General features: G+C 29.5%; 2 protein-coding genes across 3 annotated transcripts; one reads left to right on the forward strand and one right to left on the reverse strand.

Moving 5' to 3' along the window:
- Positions 1 to 1,909: 1,909 nt before the first annotated feature.
- On the forward strand, positions 1,910 to 14,843 carry LOC126838968 (anosmin-1). 2 transcript variants are annotated; one of them, XM_050573797.1, is made up of 7 exons: positions 1,910 to 2,129; positions 4,942 to 5,137; positions 5,685 to 5,999; positions 7,651 to 7,841; positions 12,256 to 12,385; positions 13,343 to 13,548; positions 14,507 to 14,843. In XM_050573797.1, exons 1-7 carry the CDS (start codon positions 1,965 to 1,967, stop codon positions 14,621 to 14,623), a joined length of 1,320 nt encoding a protein of 439 aa, XP_050429754.1. In that variant the 5' UTR covers positions 1,910 to 1,964; the 3' UTR covers positions 14,624 to 14,843. The 2 variants fall into 2 exon arrangements, with proteins under 2 accessions (XP_050429754.1, XP_050429755.1); XM_050573798.1 differs by having other exon boundaries at positions 5,685 to 5,993.
- Positions 8,314 to 11,551, reverse strand: LOC126838970 (prothoracicotropic hormone-like). The gene is made up of 2 exons (XM_050573799.1): positions 11,503 to 11,551; positions 8,314 to 8,902 (listed from the first exon to the last, which is right to left on the reverse strand). The coding sequence occupies exons 1-2, from the start codon at positions 11,545 to 11,547 to the stop codon at positions 8,489 to 8,491; spliced, it is 459 nt and encodes a 152-aa protein (XP_050429756.1). The 5' UTR covers positions 11,548 to 11,551; the 3' UTR covers positions 8,314 to 8,488.
- Positions 14,844 to 19,659: the final 4,816 nt, after the last annotated feature.

The following is a 19,659-nucleotide window of genomic DNA, read 5'->3' on the forward strand; positions in this document are numbered from 1 at the left end:
TTGTACGTAGAATGGCAATAATTAAAAGAGTCAATATTTTAATGAGTATTTAACTCATGAGAGCTTGGATTTTGAAATCTATTATATGATGTATTAAGTAAAATAACAAATAAAAGCCATTTTTCAGAAATTATTCGTTTATTAAACCCTTATTAGTTAACGGTACTGGTACTGGTTATAAATATTTAAGAGTGTTTCTTCAAACGTACATCAATAATGACAGTACACTGATCAAACATAGTCCTCGTAAAAACAATTATTCAAGTATTAACATATTTTAATCAACACTTGTAACTAAATAATGTGTTGAACTGGTTTAGTCCGTTATATATATATATATATATATATATATATATATTTATATAATTAGTATTATTAATATTTACTAATACCTCTATGATATACCTAGGTTGGTCGGTTTCACGCCTCATACAATATGATGTGTAAAAAAAATGTGTTAACAATAATAACCAATTTTTTTTTTAAAATTATTATATTTGTTTACACTGAAGTAAGTGGTTGTTTAAATTTTCCACTTTATTTTTTAAGTTTTTTATGGTACTAACTGTTTACACTGTCTAACTCGGTTATAAGTCAACCTGATTGAACTCATCTCCGTTAAATGCATCTTTAGTAGAAATTGGTATAACTATTTTAATATTAATAATACTTATAAATAAATCTTACAAAATAATAATAGATATCAAAAGTAATGAAACTTAAGATAATATTTTGTTTAAATTAACTAACGACTAAATTTATCCATTTAAGTTTTTCATTTTTAAATCATAAAATCATTGAAAACTTAGGAGATTTAGTAGTTTTTGGGAGACTTTGCCCTTTGAGGAGTCTCTTCCTAGCTAGTTATAAGTGCGTAAATATTAAAAAATATATATAATAAAATGGATTGTTTTTATTTTCATTCCATGTATTATTACATTTTCGATAAAATTATACAAATTATTAAGAAAGTTATTATAAATTTAGTGGCACTGTGAAGCGCCATCGTTTATCTTAGAATACTGTAATTTTAATGGGCAATGGCTTGTTACAAATTTGTAATGGTGCATGTAAATTAGGCAATACGTATAATGAAAATCCGTTATGAATCATAAATCACATTATCAAAGTATACAGTATTAGACTGTTCAGTATCCAGTATCGAGTGTTCGACTCTTTTTTATTTTTATTTTTTGGCTTTAATTTTTTTATTTACTCGCGTTAGTTTAAGCTGGTAATCAAGATTCGTTTTACATGACACTTTTATTTATATAAACATATAAAACTCTGCAATCATGCAAAACACGTTTTGACATTCCCGTCGAGGGTTGTTGTACTTTCTAACGGATTTGTGTGCAATCCGACTCGAAACGGGTTGTGTATAAGCGAATAGGTATTTAAATGCGACCGGTGTCGTGTCGTTGAGTTATAGCCTTATTATGTATATAATATATAAAAAAAAATATAAGGAAAAACATAAATTATATGTATATAAATATAGATAGCAAAGGCCAAGGACTAGAGAGAGAGATAGCTTTTTTTTTAAAATCCTTTGCGCGTTATGAACGAAAAACGGTATTAGTGTAAACAAAAACAAACGTCGACAACATTCAATAATACACTATTAATTTTGTAAGTAAGTTCTATTAACTTAGCAGACAATACTTAGTTATAATACACTATTAATTAAAAATAACAATATAATATTCATACATAATAATAATAATAATAATTTATCCACGTGCGTAAACTGTAATAACTGCATTGGCGATGGCCACCCGTATATTACACTCATATAATATATTCGTTTATACAAACGGGTGAGTGGGATGATCGGCGGCGGCGGCGGTGGTGTCTGGAAACCCGACTCAACGCGTCCGTCGTTGGCCGCTTATTGTGTATGCACCGTCGCCGCCGCCGGGACACATTTAGTACATATACAACACGCACAGTTGCACCACATCATGCACGGGTTACCCTTACGGTCGTTGTCCGTCGTGTTGTTTTTCATATCGACCGCGATCGCCACCGCCGACTATAGTATCGCGTCGGCCTTGCCAGGCGATTCGGTACGGGAAGCGCGTTGTATCGCCAAGTGTTACCATCAGCCGGCGCCAGAACAACCCAAAGTAGGTACGACTTTTTGTGTACGCAGCAGAGGTGCGAATAGCGTCTATTAAATGTTTACAAGAAGGATTAACTTGTTGAAAATACTATTTTTTTTTTAAAGACAACAAATTCAATTAAAAAGTTCACTTTAGACATTTGACGCGAAACAATAATGTTTTCCAACCGTTATGAAACAAGCAGAACAATAATTGTAATCAGTGCCCATTCAGTCTTAGTCTCGGGCTCTGTTCTCAGAGCTCTTTGGTAGAGTCCTTTTATTGTTGCTAGTATGCTCTCCTCCGATCAAAGGGGAGAGCCTTTAAATCAATTTTAAGGGATGTGGCGAACGTACAACTATAGAATTCCATGTCGGGACTACGTTTACGTTAATGGCGCAAATAAAGGAAAAAGTTTGTCCCCCCTCCCACCAAAATATTTTTTTTTATAATTCAATTATTATTCTCCCTCACTTAATTTCGTTCGGTTACTAGTTTAGGACTTGGGTATATTGAATTACCAGTGATTTTTATTTCAAGTAGAAAGCTGTACTTTAGATGGGGAAATTGTATAATTTATTATATTTGTTCTGGTATCAATAGTTTTGGTATTATCAACGATATTCTAATGTAATGTTTGGTAATAAACAAAAAATAGGAAAATTACTTAAAGTTTCTACAAATTAAAATAACTGTTACACAATATTTTTGGGTAAAAATGTGCTCTAGATTTATTCGTGCAAGTTTTGGCGCTTAATCTTTAAGACCGAAATGTCTTAAGACCTTAATAAGTTATTGCTAGAACGTAGAATTTAGATTTGTAAAAGCTACGATGACTACTCGCTTAGTCTTTTCCTCACTCAAAGGCGCCTTTGTTTCAGCCTCTTTGTAGAGGTTTCAATAATGATAGTCAAATGAACTAAACTGGAGATTTACAACGTTGTCATAAGTACTCAGAAATAAAACAAAAATGATTTCGTTCTTCGTGTAAATTTGTGAAAATGTTTAATCCCTACTTTTATGTTTTTACAGTTTTGCTTTGTACATGGTTTATAAATTCCATAACAAGTACATCTCACATAAAAAATAAAAGCATTGCTTATTAAAAATACTGTAGTAATTTAGATATAATTATTTGTATTATATCGTACATATTAAAATAAAATACTGTAGGTAAATGTATGTGTACAGCTAATTATAATTTTAAAAAAAATTGTTAAACTCATGCTTGACTCTAAATCATATTTAAAGGAATTGTTGGTCGACAATTTTTTTTGTTGGATTTTATTTGTATGTAAATTGAATGATTTAAAAAATATGATATTGGTTAGAAACTCATGTGGGTGCCTACCGTTTGTTGTTAAGTCTCCTTTTTGTAAACCGATATCGGTATTGTAGCAAACATATTTATTATAATTTTATTTAAAAAAAAAATCACAAAGTTCGAATGACAATGGATCTAGAAATTACAATAGAAAAGAACCAGTTTTGTTTAACACAATACTATACAACACATATACGCCCTAAAAATTCTATCTGTAAAAAATTTTGTTCTTGAAAACAGAAAATTGGCGTTCGATAAAAAATATTATATAGTGTGTTTTATGGAAAATTGTAACATTTAAACGATTGTTTCAGATGAAACTTGGTCCATAGTCATGACCTAGTGAAATAGTATAAGCTACTATATTTTAAGTACATCGTATAAACGTCATGTAAAGTATAATATTCGGTGCTATATAATTTTACATTCTTATGGTTTGTAATAAAATAAAACAAAGGTGTCGGGCACATTTTTTCGGTATACCAAAAATGAACCATTAAAAAAATAAACCATTTGCTGTTGAAACAAAATTATATTCCGTATATTTTATGGGTTTACTTTAAGTGGTCATGTGTTTTTTTTAACTACAATGTTTAACTAACGATAACCAGCAGGCGGTCATCTAGTTATTTTTCGAAGGGCAGGGGCAATCTTACATCCTACACTGCATGATTTTTTCTTGCCAAAACCATGTACAACACATAGTATTCTAAACAAGGATGACGTCCCATAATAACTGAATATGAATAATAATAATAATTACATAAACACATTGGTGTAAATAATTTTTCGTAAAAAATTAATTAATTATTCGATTATTTTGAGGTCTTTAAAAAGGTTGTTGGATCTATCCAAGTACCACTTTTCGTTACTTTTACTTTATTCTGTCTTAATCTTGGACTACCCTCTTTTCGATTCGTGGCGTGGTCCGATTTTGATAATTAATGTTTGTTTGAAAAAAGAGACTTCTTATAGGGCGTATTGGATTTTTTGATTATATTACCAAAGGTCATAATATTCAAAGTGTAGCAAAAACACAATTTTGTCAAATATTGCCTATATGCGTCTCCTTTATAAATAACTGTTTACGGAACCCTTTTATTGTCTCTAATCCGTAAGTTGGAAAACGGTGAATATTCCAAAGTCATATTATGTTCAAGCTAGTAACAAAATATCAAGTACCTTCCATTTTTATCTTATTTTTTAATTTTTTATTTAGAGAACTAAAAAAACATTTGTGATTAAACGTTTCTTCTTGGGCAATACATACCGACTTATGCGCAATGCATTCAAATACTGTACTAAGAAAAATCATAATAAACACAAACTTGCAGGCGCCTTGTCTACCGACCGCTGTAGAGCTGTAATGCAATCCGCTACAGTCGCATGTCGGCTGCTAATGGTCACCGATTTTACGATGCGACCACGCCGCCGCGCAGTACACAGACCATTAAAATATAATACTTAACGTGTCGGCTACGGAATAATGGTTTTTTTCTTGTGACTTCATAGTGTTACAGTGGATGTTGGAACGAGCCGTGGATTAAGCCGGGCGGGTGTCCGGTCGCCGACCTTGATGATGTTTCTCTGGACCGTCCGTGTCTGGAGCAATGCGACGCCGACGACTTTTGCCAAGGCGTTTATAAGTGCTGTCGGCATAGTTGTGGTATCACGTGCCAACCGCCAGTCGGCCTCAGCGACTATCCCGGTATGATTGTGTTGTAATTAAAGTATAAACTGTAGGGGATGTTTTTGTGGAGTAGAAAATAAAAACCGCAGACATATAGTGTTGACGTTTGGTTAGCAATCGAAGGTCGAAGGAAACAGTGAGTGCGAATGAAGAATATCAGTCATGTGCCTTTCGATGGTACACGTGGTGGGTGGAATTTGAGTAAAGGGAGAAGCCCTTATGATTATGATTGCAAGAATTATTTTTAACTAGTTAACTAATTGTGTACCTAATCGTTTCTCGAGAAAATAGAAAAACTATTAGAGGCGACATTTAGAAGGTTAAAAGTAAACGTATTAATATGTATTTAACCGATTTTCAGCTTCGACGGGAAGCTTACAAGGTAACGGTTTACAACGGTTAGGGGGTATTTTTTTTTTGTATATGAATTGTTGGGATTTTGGTAAAATGTTAGAAACATGAAAACAAGAGCTGCTAATAGGTAGTAATGGGTGGGGGGGGGGTAGTTAATATACTATTACTAATAAATAATGTAAATGTAATAATCGAATGATGTCTAACCAAGGTCTCCCAGACGAGCCGACTATAGTGGCGGTATCTGATTATGGTAAAACGCTGCAAGTTGAATGGACGTTGATGAACCGTGGTAATCATCATGTGACATACTTGCTGCAAGAACGGCACCACGTGGGCGTTAAGTATGTGCCCGAACGAATGACTCCTTGGGTGACCGTAGCCAGAACAGACAAGACCCGGGAAGTATTAAAGAAAATACCAACGGCCGGAAGATGGTTTCAGTTCCGTTTGGCCGCTGTCAATGAAAACGGCACAAGAGGATATTCAAAACCGTGTCGGCCATTTTTCGTTAATCCCGGTCCGAGTAAATATGAACATCAATTCTATTAATATATTTTATCAGCTATAATATATTGTAATGTATTTTTTTTTTTAAGTTAAGTTCGTTTAAGTATAATACAACTTTAAAAAAAAGCCCACTGCCAAAACACTCACGCATAACTGCCTCAAATCCGCAACACAAATCATATTTACACTTTTTTTATGCTTTAATTTACATTATTTTACAATTTTTAAAAGTTTAACTATTTTTGATTTTTTTTTTTGACGGTATTATGTTTTAAATTTCTAATGGCGACCTATGTGTTTTTTATTTTTGTAATCTATACATCGTAATTGACAATATAATGAAATCGTAATTTTCCCTTTTTTTCTTGGTTTTCCAAAAAAAGTTTTGACTACAGTTTCTGTAAAAAAATTGTTTAAGTTCTTACATATTATAATAATAACTTAACAAAACTGGTTTTTGACCACTCGACATTTTATAAAGATTAATCTCGATTTAAAAATATATAAAAATATGTACATTGCCAATCTTAGAGTTCTGGAAAAAATACTAATAAATATACGTGTTTGGATATTATAATGAATATAAATCATTATAGAGGTGTCTCAAAAATAGCGCAATTATGTTAAAAGTTGCGCTATTTTTGGGACACCTTATATAATAAATAATGTAAAATAATTAAAATAAATATGTTTGCAATAGGGAAAAATACAAATTTTTTTTTTTTATAGAGAAAATGAGTGTCTTGTGTTAGTTAAATTAATAACCAACCCAATATATATGTTAGTTGCTATTATAAAAAAATTAATATTTTATTTATCTAACTAACCACCTATTTTACGGATCAAAGGCTGGCTTCATTTATAGTATCAAATAATAAACTATTATAATTGGCACTGATTATGTTATATTGTATAACTAATTATAAGTTATTTAATAGATAAACTGTTTTGAATTGCTCAAGTATTTGACAACGAGTGTATCAATGTATATGAGTCGTATATTATTTGCCTAACTCTATAAATAGCGTTAATGATACAACGTTTGTATTTATTTCTCATCAAATAAAAATTAATAATATAAACAAAACCATATTGTTCCATAATATGTTCACTAAAATTTTCTTACAAGTATAATTTTTTGAATTAGTGGTTTCAGTATAATATTTTATACAATTTTCGGGTACGTATAGGCTTTCTGATCTTTGCCCTCTCGCCGTCCAAGTCTAGTATGTTGATTATAAAAATTATGTTTGTTATTGATAGTTATGAATTAGAACCAAATGAGATAATGGGGTAAACAAACGAGGCAAGTTAAACGCGATTTGTTTTAATTAAAATAAAGTATTTTCAATATTAAGACGTTGACGTGTTATAATAAATAAATAAATTCACTAAAATTGTTGAATTAAAAATGTCTTTTGTTTTCAATTAGTCCAGTTAACTCTATTAATAATATAATTATAAATACATTAATTTAATATTCAACAAAAACCAATTTTAACATTTCCCACTGTATTTAGTTATTTTTTAAAGTATCGCTGTAATCTACATTGTATAGTATACTAGAGGCCGCTTAGCATCATCATGTATTAGCTACGATGCGGACCTGAGAAGGTATTAAATCTACAATAATGTCTGTGTTTTTTTTTTTTTTAATTTTTGCTTAGATATCGATCCACCGGGGCCGCCTGAGAACCTCAAGGTGACTTCGTTGAAATGGACGGATAAAGGGTATCAACAATGCGTGCTATCGTGGACGCCTCCCGTCAAAGCCATGCTGCCCGTACGCAAGTACAAAGTGTTCATAAGCGAACAAGACGGATCCCATCTATATCACAAGCGGCATGTTTTACCAGCAGTAAGTATTACAGAACCGGCTCTATACAGCCAGCTCTATTTTGTTTAGCGTTCTCTACATATTTTCTAAACAAATTTGTATTGTGTACATGTTTTAATTTAGAAATCATGATATGTAAATTATTAGATCCCTTATGTTTAAAAAATTAGAGGGTACAGTAAAAACCTAGAGCCTTATATTTTACACAACGAATGTACACTTAAAGTTAAATTAAGTGTTTTGTTATAAATGTTATTTTATTAAAATTTGTTTTAGGGAAAATGTATTCGGTATTTATCCAAATATTCAGTGTAACATCTAAGCCAGTGATTAAAAGTTGTGTAAAAATTTACAAATTTCAATGTTTTTAATTTTCACTATGACGGGATTTCTACACACATTAACATAATAAATAAATGAAAATAAACGGTCCAGATATAATATTCGTATATTTTTCACAAATCTATTGAAATTGATTTTATCAACTCGACTATCTATTTAATGGAAATGAGCGTACATAACGATTTATTTTAATTCAATAATTATTGATAAGGGTTAAAGACGCCGGAAGCGTTTAAAAGTGTATCACTTTGTAAATTTTAGTTGTATTTATATAGTTGAGAAATTTTAAATTTTAAAAAAAGAACAGTAGGCGTATGCTGAAGGTGTTAGTAACTCGGACAAGTGCAGGCCACCGTCAGGTTGATTTCGATGAACTGCCATTTTTCTTTCAAGAAGTTGGGTAGCATGTCTTTTTGACCATCGTCATACGACATTCCATTGCCATATTTCTTGACAAGTACTGGGACTGGGTAAAATATTGGCCGGCACCACTGGTTGCCGTGGCATGTGACCATCGGAAGCACGGGGGGGTAGTGATCGGCCTCCAGCTGTCTTATTTCATGTTTGGTATTGCAATTACACACCCCATTAGACTGTACTGCCACCATTTCTGGATAACGTTTTCTCGGTTGACTGCCAAACGATTCAAGCAAATCGTACGACCCTTGGTCGAACTCCCACTTCCATTTTATCCTGTCGGCTGTCGATAGACATGCGAATGACACACACGATGCTAACGCCTGCGTGGATTGAAAACAAAATTACAATTCATTATTAATAACTAATAATCAGGGGTTGGGAAATAACTATAAAATATATCTAATTATTATTAGTTGCATGTTACCAATTTCGAAAGCTTATAGTAACAATAACAAATTCGCGATAACCACACTCCTCCGACAAGTCTAGTAAACATTTTTGGCGTAGTGAAACGATATAAGGTGTCAGGTTTGTTACTAAATCATAAACGTTTTGGATCCGATTTTTGCAGTACTGTGAAACAGAAGATGTCCGTCCCAGCTGTATACAATATCTGTTTGATTGAGGAGAAGGGGTACGGGCGTCCTTAGAGTAGAAAAAGTGTGGTCGGATGACTTTAACTTGAACTTGATCTTTCTGCTTGCAAAGATGACACAAACGTGTTTTGTGTTTAAAATGTGTCTTTTAGGGTGACAAAAAGAATACGAGCCCAGCAATAATGGTGGTTGTTGGAAATTGAATATGAAAAACCAAAGTAATTAAGATGAAAATGGTATGAAAACTGTATCAGTTTTCTTTGTAACTTTGAAACCATCGGTGTCTGGAGCGATACATTAGACAAGCATATCAATCGTTAATCGTTTACAAAAAGTATTACAGGATATAAATAAATTAAGAATGCTAACTCCGTCCCACTTAAAATTAATAAAACATCATTTATTTTAACTTTGAAACGTCAAGGACAATAAATATTTAACTAAACCAACATGGCATAAATCTAGCACTGTATGGCCAATAATAATTTAGTAAGCTAACATAGTAGGAACCTTGAACATTAAAAAATTCAGCAAAAAATATTCTAAACATAGCATAGCCAGTATTGAAAAAAGTTATACGAGGCAGTTATTATAGTGAAATAATCGGTTTCAAATGTTTCGGTCCAAATTTTGAAATAGTGTAAAAATCCAGAACAGTAAAAAATTAGTTATTCCGTGTTTACTAATTCATATATTTTAAGTGTTAAACAAATAAAGAATAAACTAGTTTTTAAGACCGGTTAGTATTTTAAATTAGCAATGAGAATTCGAAAATCCGGATTTTCTCAAAAAACTATATTTTAGTCTTTCGAAAACATAAAAAATACAAATATAAATAAGTATTCAAGTAAAACATTTTTATGTTGTATTAGAGACATTTTACATTGAATTTTTTCAAAAAAAATTTAATATATTTGAGTGATGTGTTATTTTTATATTTGAGGCATCTAGAACCATATTGGCCCAACCCACAAAAAATGAAATTGTGTTTTATTTGAAAATATGTAACAGAATTGTATTTTCTACCAGTGCCAAACTGGCCCAACGCCCCAACCCTCAAAATTATTATTCGCTAGATAGCAGCACATAATTAATTTTGTCATTGAAATTTTAATAATTATCTTCAGTGCCTAAAAAACTTAAAATGTATGATGTATGTAACTACAATATTATATTCATAGTATATTAACTATAAGTGCTAATGCTGAGTATTTGAGTAAAACATACTACACTGATTTGGGATATATTTTCAAATGAATGTATTCAATTTCATAGGTATTTATAAAATATCGTAGCTTGTATAAAATACTTACAAGATATATTGTTAATAATTTAAGATGAACACATTCGAAATTTGTTATCCGCGCTATGTGAACATTTCTTACATAGACCACCCTTTGTTTTGTAATTAACACTCCAAAGTTGTTTGCGTTTTATACCTAATGTTGTGTGGAGGTCGCTATTTTAAGTAATATTGCCAATCCTTAAGGATTGAAAATATTAAGGCTCTCTACTTCCTTTTATCGAAATCACACTTCCGAATGGATATTACTTGGGACCGAAAGTTTATGAATTCCATGTTTTTGTTTCATTAGTGTATTTTTTTTAAAAAGTACTTTTAATTAAATTTTTTATAATTTATTAATAAATATTGTATACTAAATTTGTTTTATGAAGACTTGTAGTTTAAATTAATCTTAATGTAATAAAAACGTAAAAACTAAAAAATGTTATTAAAAAAAAAAAGAAAACATTTTTTAAGTGCATATTGGGGCTTTTAGTATTGCACATATAGGGTTAACACCTAGGTAATTGTAGCTTATAAATGCATGCATATTTCGGTAATTTTAAAGCATATACATTTGGACTTAAAGTGTAAGGCCAAAACATGTGTAACCAATAATTACATTTTCGATACATTAAAGCTATATTAACTTAAAACGTATACAATTTGATATATATTATATATCCGTTGAATTTGTGAACATATGATATAATTATTTTAATAAGATTAAAATTAAACTATGAAAAATACCGTTAGAATAATATTACCCATTATCATGATTTGATGTTGACTGTTCAACTGAAAAGTCGGTTCTTAATCGCAAATTAACCTTTATTCTCGTGGGTGATTAAAAATTTTAAATGTATGTGGACAAATAATATAAATATATATTTGGAAGTGCTCATAACACTCTTAAGATTTGCGCGTATGGCCATTTTCCTCACTCAAACGGATAATATGATATTTATTAAAATCTATCTTAATGACTTAGACTACAGACTGGCTTTATCGGGTATAAAAATAAAAATATTCAAATTACATAGAATATCAAGTAGGCCGTGTAGGCTGACCCCAACGACATCATTGACATTTTGCGACCAACGAAAAAATAATATGTAAAATCTAAACGATGAACTTTAATGAAATCTAACTGATATTATACTAAATGAAGGGTACATGGAAATAATAGGTAAGTCACTTTTTTGAATTAATGAAAAACATACTTAAATAATGCTAAAAAATGTTAAAAAAATACTTATAAACTTTTAAAAAATGTTCAATATTTGTTTTCAATCTTGTTTAAAAATAAAGAACAGATTCGTTTCGTATGAAAACTGATTTATAACGAAAAAAAGGTCCATTTTTAAAAAGTGACTTGCCTGTTTTTTTCCTGTATCCTTCAAATATAAAACAACAACGAATGACTGTACGTTTTCTTTGAATTAACGACTATTTAATAGTTAATCATGTTTGAGTTAAAAAATAAAAATGCAATTTTCCAAAAAATATGTACTCACGTATAATGCCCAGATTGTGATACCTCTCAAGACAACGTGCATCGTTTGAATGAACTCAACGATAAGTTGTCTCTTTTTCCACCCTTCACTATTTTTAGAACCTTATTGTATTTTCTATAACAATAGAACTACCCTCGACTTTTCCTAATGGACCACGTAACAAGATAGGTGATCCGCGACTATTATTTTGTTGTACGATGACGTCATTTATCTGGGTTAAAACACATTATATATTATTATTATTATTCTGACAATTCTTTCCTCCCTCCTATCAGGATACACTGAGGTTTCCCATCAGAAAGCTGAACGCAAATTCCGAATATTTTCTTCAAGTGCAAGCCATCAGCGAATTCGGAAGAAAGAGGCTGGCCGGTCAAAAGGCTTCGGTGACATTGAAAACTGAAGGTGAATGAAAATAAAACTATAATACATAATGTGCTATGGTGAATAGGTATAGTGTTATATATATATGGATATGTTACGGTTTAACTTAATACTGCTTGATGTAATAAAAATACCTAAAATTGTAAAACAAGTACACAGATTAATGTTAATTTCACAGAATTATTACTTTCAGAATAAGTTAATATTACTATATTACAGTATCTATAATATAGCCTTACGTAGTATATATTATTTTAATATAATTATAATGTATATTATTAGTTTATTCAAACAGGAGTTTTTATTATATTGTTAGAATTTTGCCCCACAAATTTTGACAAAACCTTTGATTATATTTTGAAGTACGCATAGGAACAAGAAAATATTTAAAATACCATCGACAAATTATTATGTTTCTTAATATAAGTGTATTAAATCTTTTATAAATGTGTGTACAGTTTTAACAAAAAAAAATGTATTCTTCTATTATAAAAGTGTATTTTCAAAGAATTTGGAGATTAAATTGGTATGTTTTCGTTTTCGGTATTTTAAAGTGACTCAATTAAAAAAATACTGTTTACCGATGCAAAAACTGGATGTACGAAATCCTTATCAATTTTTTTTGTTACAAATAATAATAATAATTTGAATATTTGTTAAACATTTTATATTCTTTTGACACATGTTTGCAATTGTTTTTTATTCGTTTACGTATCGATAACCGTTGGACAAATGAGTAATAATATTTTTCGCTTAGTATCGCTTACACAAAAAAACGAGCATGGTTTATCACATTGCTATGATATTGTCAGTTGCTATTTGTATTATTTTATCAAAGAATTTATTTATTATATCGCGTGATCGAATATTTTACACTACACCCACTCATTTAGTAACATATGATATTTGTGTATGTACATTGTATGAGTACACAAATACATGTAGTAAGAGTACTTAACCCATTGATTGTATTTTTAGGCAAGAAATTGTCGAAAAATACGAAAAAACTTAACGGATTGAAAATCGTCAAGTTTATCAACAGCACTGGTGGCGATACGTTCAACGTGAGGATATCTTGGCGACCGGTCGGGGTCAATATGATATCCAATCAGACTGTGTACACTTTTTCGTGTATACCAGACAACTGCCCTTTAGACAGCAAGGCGTTCAATACGAAAACCAGAGTAAGACAATATTATTACACTTAGGTATGCCTAAAAGTCAGCACTGTTTAAACCTACCGAAAAAACCTACCTCATTGTCAAATTCCTCTTTCTCCCACTCGTTTGGTCTTGAATAAATTATGTATTTTGTTCAATACCATTAAGATTAGATAACTTTCTAAGACCAGTGGCGTAATTTAGACCCTGTTCTCATAATTGGAGTTCCTAATTCGCTATTTTAATTACAAATACTTGTGGTATGATCTCTCCTACAGGGCAAGCTTCAAATCTATTTACAAAAAATATATAGGTACAACTCTTGAATCGGTACATGCAATATTAGTTGATCTCATATTGATTTCCGGAGATGAGAGAAGGGGCACTTGTAACCTCTTTGTGACACTCCTCAAGATTACGCATTATACAATTAACAAATGTACACGAGATCGCCGGCCACCGTACTAAAGAGATTTGTTTGCGCGATAAGATATGGACAATATTATATTTCAAGTTACAAAAATTACGACGTTATTTAACGTTAGTGCGATGAAAGGAAACTGCTTGTTGCAAGACCGACCTGCCTATCAAAACTATTTATGTATAATATTATACTCCCAGTTTCCACACCCTCAGTCCTGCAGTTAAATATCCTTATGAAAACAGTATTATGTAAAATAGTTTAGTCTATAATGTTCATGGGTCAGGTTACATTAGGCTTTATAGCCACCCGCCGTTTGGATTAGCAATACATAAGTATTTGGTACCCAGGCTCGATATTTTTTTAGAAGAAAAATGTTTCTAAAATTAGCTTTTTACTATTGAAAAAAATATATTTTTTTATAAATTTACTTCAGATCTTTTGTCCTATCGCCAAAAATGTCATAAGATACCATTATGTTATGGATACATAACTTTACTATATTATTATCATTCCATAATTTAGCAATTGTGTTAATATAAATATTTATCTGCGTTTTAGTTGGCGTACTTCGACATGTTTTCGCTGAATGGGTTGTGCAAGTATCTAATTGTTGTAACGACCGGGTACAACGGATCCAAATACATGGCGTCCCTTAAGATTGGAATACTTACATAACTAGTGTTTGTACATTTTTGAACATCGTTAGTGGGTGATTGTACTTAGGTATCCTACATTATAATAGTATTATAGTCGTTTTAAAATATTTAACTCGATAGTTGGAGTAGAAACAACGACAAGGTTTTACAGAACGGCAAATTGTGTACTAGAGTGTAAGCTAATAGTTTTTTAACATATACAATATTACTATAAGTGAATAAAGTTTTTTTAATAAAAAGTTAACAGACTGGTTATTTATTTAACTGTTCGAGCCTTTTAATCTAAGTATAAACAATCTATGTGTTCACATAAAACGATGTTTCAGTTAATGCCACTAAAATAATATCAACATTATTTCAGCCGCTTGGTTTATAATATTATAATCTCACCGTGTAGTTTTATTTAACTAATAAATCAGTAAATAATCATAATACACCCGGACGTTGCTGGATGTATAGCGATTATACAACAATCAATTCATCAAAAGACAAAAGTCATAGGTCATAAGTTTCCATGGATATTTAGATAATAATAGAACATCTATTTTTTAAGACCCTATATAATAATGAAATTAACAATTTATTTATTTAATACAATTATTTTTAAAGTAATTCATAAATAAAAAAAAAACCTACAAAAAATTAGGAAGCTTGCTATAATAGTACAGTACTTATTACTTTATTAGATATACAAGAGTATTAATGACATAGTGCACTTAGTGTTTTAAGTGTATTATTCAGATTTTTACAGGAACGAGATTTAAAAATTATAATTTCATATCATAATAAATATCTGGATTTTAATAATTCTACACAAGGTGCATTATGAAATCGGTTTATAAAACATGATTTTTTTAAAAACGAGGCTTCATATAATACTAAATAATTTATTATTAATTCAAATTACTCTACTATTAAAAAAGTTGGAGAAATTTTAGTTTAAAGTTACTTCAAAAGTATGAAATAAATAACATTATTGAATAAAAAGTTCCTTAAATAAAAAAAAACTTAACATATGTTTAAAAGTAAGTAATTTATTTAAAATATAAGTATATCGGGAATGAAAATTAAATTTTAAATACAAAACGCACTACTATTAAATTAAGGACATTCAATGCAAAAAGGAATAATTTTACATTGTTTTTTATTGTAAACAAGCTGTCCCGAACCGCGGTTGTCCGGGATTTAGTTTGCCAGGGCTGAGTAAAATAATTACAAATAAGATTAAAAAAAATCAGTAATCCGGGCTGTATATTGTAAAGCTTTAGCATAAAGGACAAACAAACAGACATAGATTTAAAGGGATATCAAAATATGATCAACTTTTGTCAATTACTTTAAATTGTATTCAAACCGTCTATTTTTTTTACTAAACAAAAGGTTAGATTGGTAATAAAATAAAAACAGCATATTAAATTTAAGTGCTATCACATTTTATTTAAAACATACTTTTTTCGGAAAAACTTCTTTTAGTTAAAATCAAGGTTTTTTTAATTTTAATCGAAATTATTCTTGTAATCAAATTTTCCTTATAAACTGCTGACATCTATTTAATTTTAAAGTCATTTAAAATTTGCTCTACTGAAAATCTTGAAAATGAAAGAAGTGCTTTTGCATTGAACCCCTTGGAAAGCTTTTTAAGGTTTTCAAAATGTAATGCGTCAAGTTAAAAGTTATCAACAAATTAATAACTTTTAATTTTTAAGTATTTACTTCCTTGTCTTTTTTTAAAAAACACTTAAATTGTAATACTTAGTAATTGCTAAATAACATGTTTATACTTAAATTATTTTTAATTAAATTCTACTAAACCAATTCATTTAAATTTAATATGTGTTTAAGAACAGACGATCAATGCATACTAAAAATTGAAAATTACTAGTAATTTTCCAAAAAAAAAATATCTTCATGTAATATATGTTAAAAATTAGGTATTAGCATTTATTATAAATACTAATATTTATAATCATACGTATAATCATATGTATTAGCATTAAGTATATATTAGACAATAGACAATATGTATGCCATGGTGTAATACCTTCAAGTATTCTGGTGAGGGAGTGCAGTGCTAAGACAATAATGCTATTATTGGTGCTATCTAGCGATCCCAATGTGCGTTAGTAAAGTAGTTTATTATTATATCAATAGGGAGCAACACGAACTGTGTTTTGGTTCTGATTTTAAAAAGAAATGTAATCCACTTTAAAGTATTTAATTTTTGCAACAAGCTTAATTATTTGCTATCAGAATGCATTATACACTAAAATATTGAGCTTACTATTTTCAATGTTCTACTTAAGAGGAACCCTCTCGTCATACCCTCTAAAAATAATCGTAAAAGCGAGTTTATGGAAAAGTCAAACAGATGGTCATAGAAAAACAGTATTCATACCGTTAAAAAAAGAGAAGAACTATAACTAGGTTCTATCGACGGTTTTTTTTAGAAAACTTAAATTTTACCTTAAATACAAATACTAAAATAGTAAAAAACTGCTAATATTAATATATAAGTGGTGAATGTTTGGTGATTAGTATAACAAAAAAAACTACGGCTATTCTTTAGTCAATAATATAGAACATGCCTAGCTTTGTTTAGAAGATTATTTTTTTTTTAAACGCTATCTGGTATGCTGTTGTGATAGTCTCAAAAATACATTATCTACTAAAATAGAGTCCTTCAATTATTTTTCTTCACTATCTTATTTTTAAAAATGCAAAAACCATTCAGAACATTTTAAAAACACACAGACAAACAATACTACTTTTTTACATTCTATATTTTTTATAAAACTACCAAACAGTAATTTATTATAAGGTTTTGACAAAATTCCTTTTTTATTTTGATATTTTACATCTCGAGGGATAGTCTCCTTTTGTATAACCCTCTTATATTACAACTAAAATTTAAATCTACGTACTATACAAATTATAATAATTATTTATAAAATGTAAGGTTTAAAAATGGTATTAGAGACGTTTTTAAGGGAGTTATTAGTCTATTCATACATATGTATCCCAATAAATCATTTCGTTTAATGGTCGATAAGTTAAAAAACAAAACAAAAGTGTCTTAATATTAAAGATATAATATGGGAACTGAGTAAATAAATACTACAATAATATAAATAGTTTACACTGTTGCCAACAAATCAAATTTGTGTAAATAAATTTACCAGTAAATATGTACATATCAAAACGGTCATGTAAATATTTTTATTTAGTTTACTAGGTCGGTAATAGGAAAACTATATTACCTAGCTGGGAAAACAGAAACTTATGTTATGGTATTTACTTAATTCCCACATATTATAATATCACATCTTTTAATGATTATGTTAAAACACTTATGCACTCTTTATACTAAACAACCTTTTACAATGAGCTAGGGATAGGGTTTTGTTCGGATATCAGTAGTTACTTTTGTATAAAAGTAGTAATGACACAAAAAATTCACTTGTTATTTGACAATTTAGTAAGAATATAATGAAATATAGAAATATTTGTATTACTAACTTAATATATTATATTTATAATTGAAATCTGTGAGTCGAAATACACTGCGCATGTCAGACATCAAACGGTTTTGATAAGTGGACAGATGTAGTGGGGATTAGAATATTATTATTAACTATACTATATCACTACATATACGCAGCATAGCTTAAAGTCGCAGTTTTACCTATATGTTTTATTTTCAAATGATTAGAATAAGTCATTGTTATCAAGATGATTATAAAATTTAATTATTTGTGGCATTGTCCATAGACTAGACCTATTATCCAGTAACCGCAAAACTAAAGTAAAGGCAAAGCGGTATTATTAATTCATCATCTAATTATCATACACATTCAATATGCGAATAGACTACATCACCATATTATAACGAATATAATACTAACAAGTTACTAGTGCACTTATGTATTCAAATTTGATATTTTTATAACAAGTATATAACCTAATTTCTATACAAATATTTAACTATATTTATTCCATCGTTTATTAAATACATAAAGTTTTATGATTTAATATCAAATTTTTCTAAGTAATATATTACTATTTTATAATTATACACATTTCTGTAATTGGAGTTATCTTTAAAATAAATAAAATATGTATAAAGTGATTACTTAGAAGTAATATAAGACGTTATTCCTAGTTAAAGTGTAAGTAGAAGAATTGTATTCTCCATTAAAGGTGAACGTTTAATTTTTTTTCATTCTATTATAATATTGGATACACTACTATAATAATCGTTTTATTACTAATTGATATTATTAAATTAGCAGCATTTAAAGTTTAAACAATAATAATGAATTTAAAAAAACGGCTGAGATGTTACCTACAAATGAGTGTCGTCGTATTCACAAGTACAAATAGGTTGTACCTACGCCTCTATAATAATCAAGGTGTTCTAACTGGAATTCACTTTTCCCAGAAACATCTTGAAGTATTAAAACTGGTGCCTTAGGGTTCTATTAGCTGTTTCACAAACAGCTCTAAATATCTTCAGACACAACGCACTGTTATAGATTTGTTTAAACATATAAGGTTATTAAATGTATTTGAAGGGCTGCGGGGAAAAAAGACCATTGTCAACTTTTTTTGAAAATGAGATTTTGGTATCAAATTATTTGTATTGACGTATTGTGTGCTCGAACCAGGAAAAAACAGATTAGTCGAGAGTAACGACCGCCGAAAGTTTAGGCATACAGGCAAAATGTATTACGTTTTGAAATTAAAAACATGATTTTCTCAGAATAAACAAAAATTGACATTAATCTTTTTTCCCCGCAGCCCTTCATTTGTTTATAGTTGTATTTTAATTAACGATTAAAATTTTAAAAAAATAAGTGTCTGAGGGGTAATTTTGTATTTTGCAAATAAGTTTTACAACTTTTTTTTTATAAATTGTACTTACAATATTTCAGTTATCCCATAGAGATATTGTATATTTTGTATTTATTTATCGAGTTCATAACGTATGTATATATATTATATATATAAAGGTAAATTAAAGTGGACAGTTTTTATTATACTTATTTAAATATAACA

The sequence above is a fragment of the Adelges cooleyi genome, unplaced genomic scaffold (genome assembly GCF_023614345.1).
Source record: "Adelges cooleyi isolate 19-005CV unplaced genomic scaffold, UGA_ACOO_1.1 ACOO_flye_CR_arks_rails_tigmint_CR_PRNA_30, whole genome shotgun sequence".
NCBI classification, from domain to species: Eukaryota; Metazoa; Arthropoda; class Insecta; order Hemiptera; family Adelgidae; genus Adelges; species Adelges cooleyi.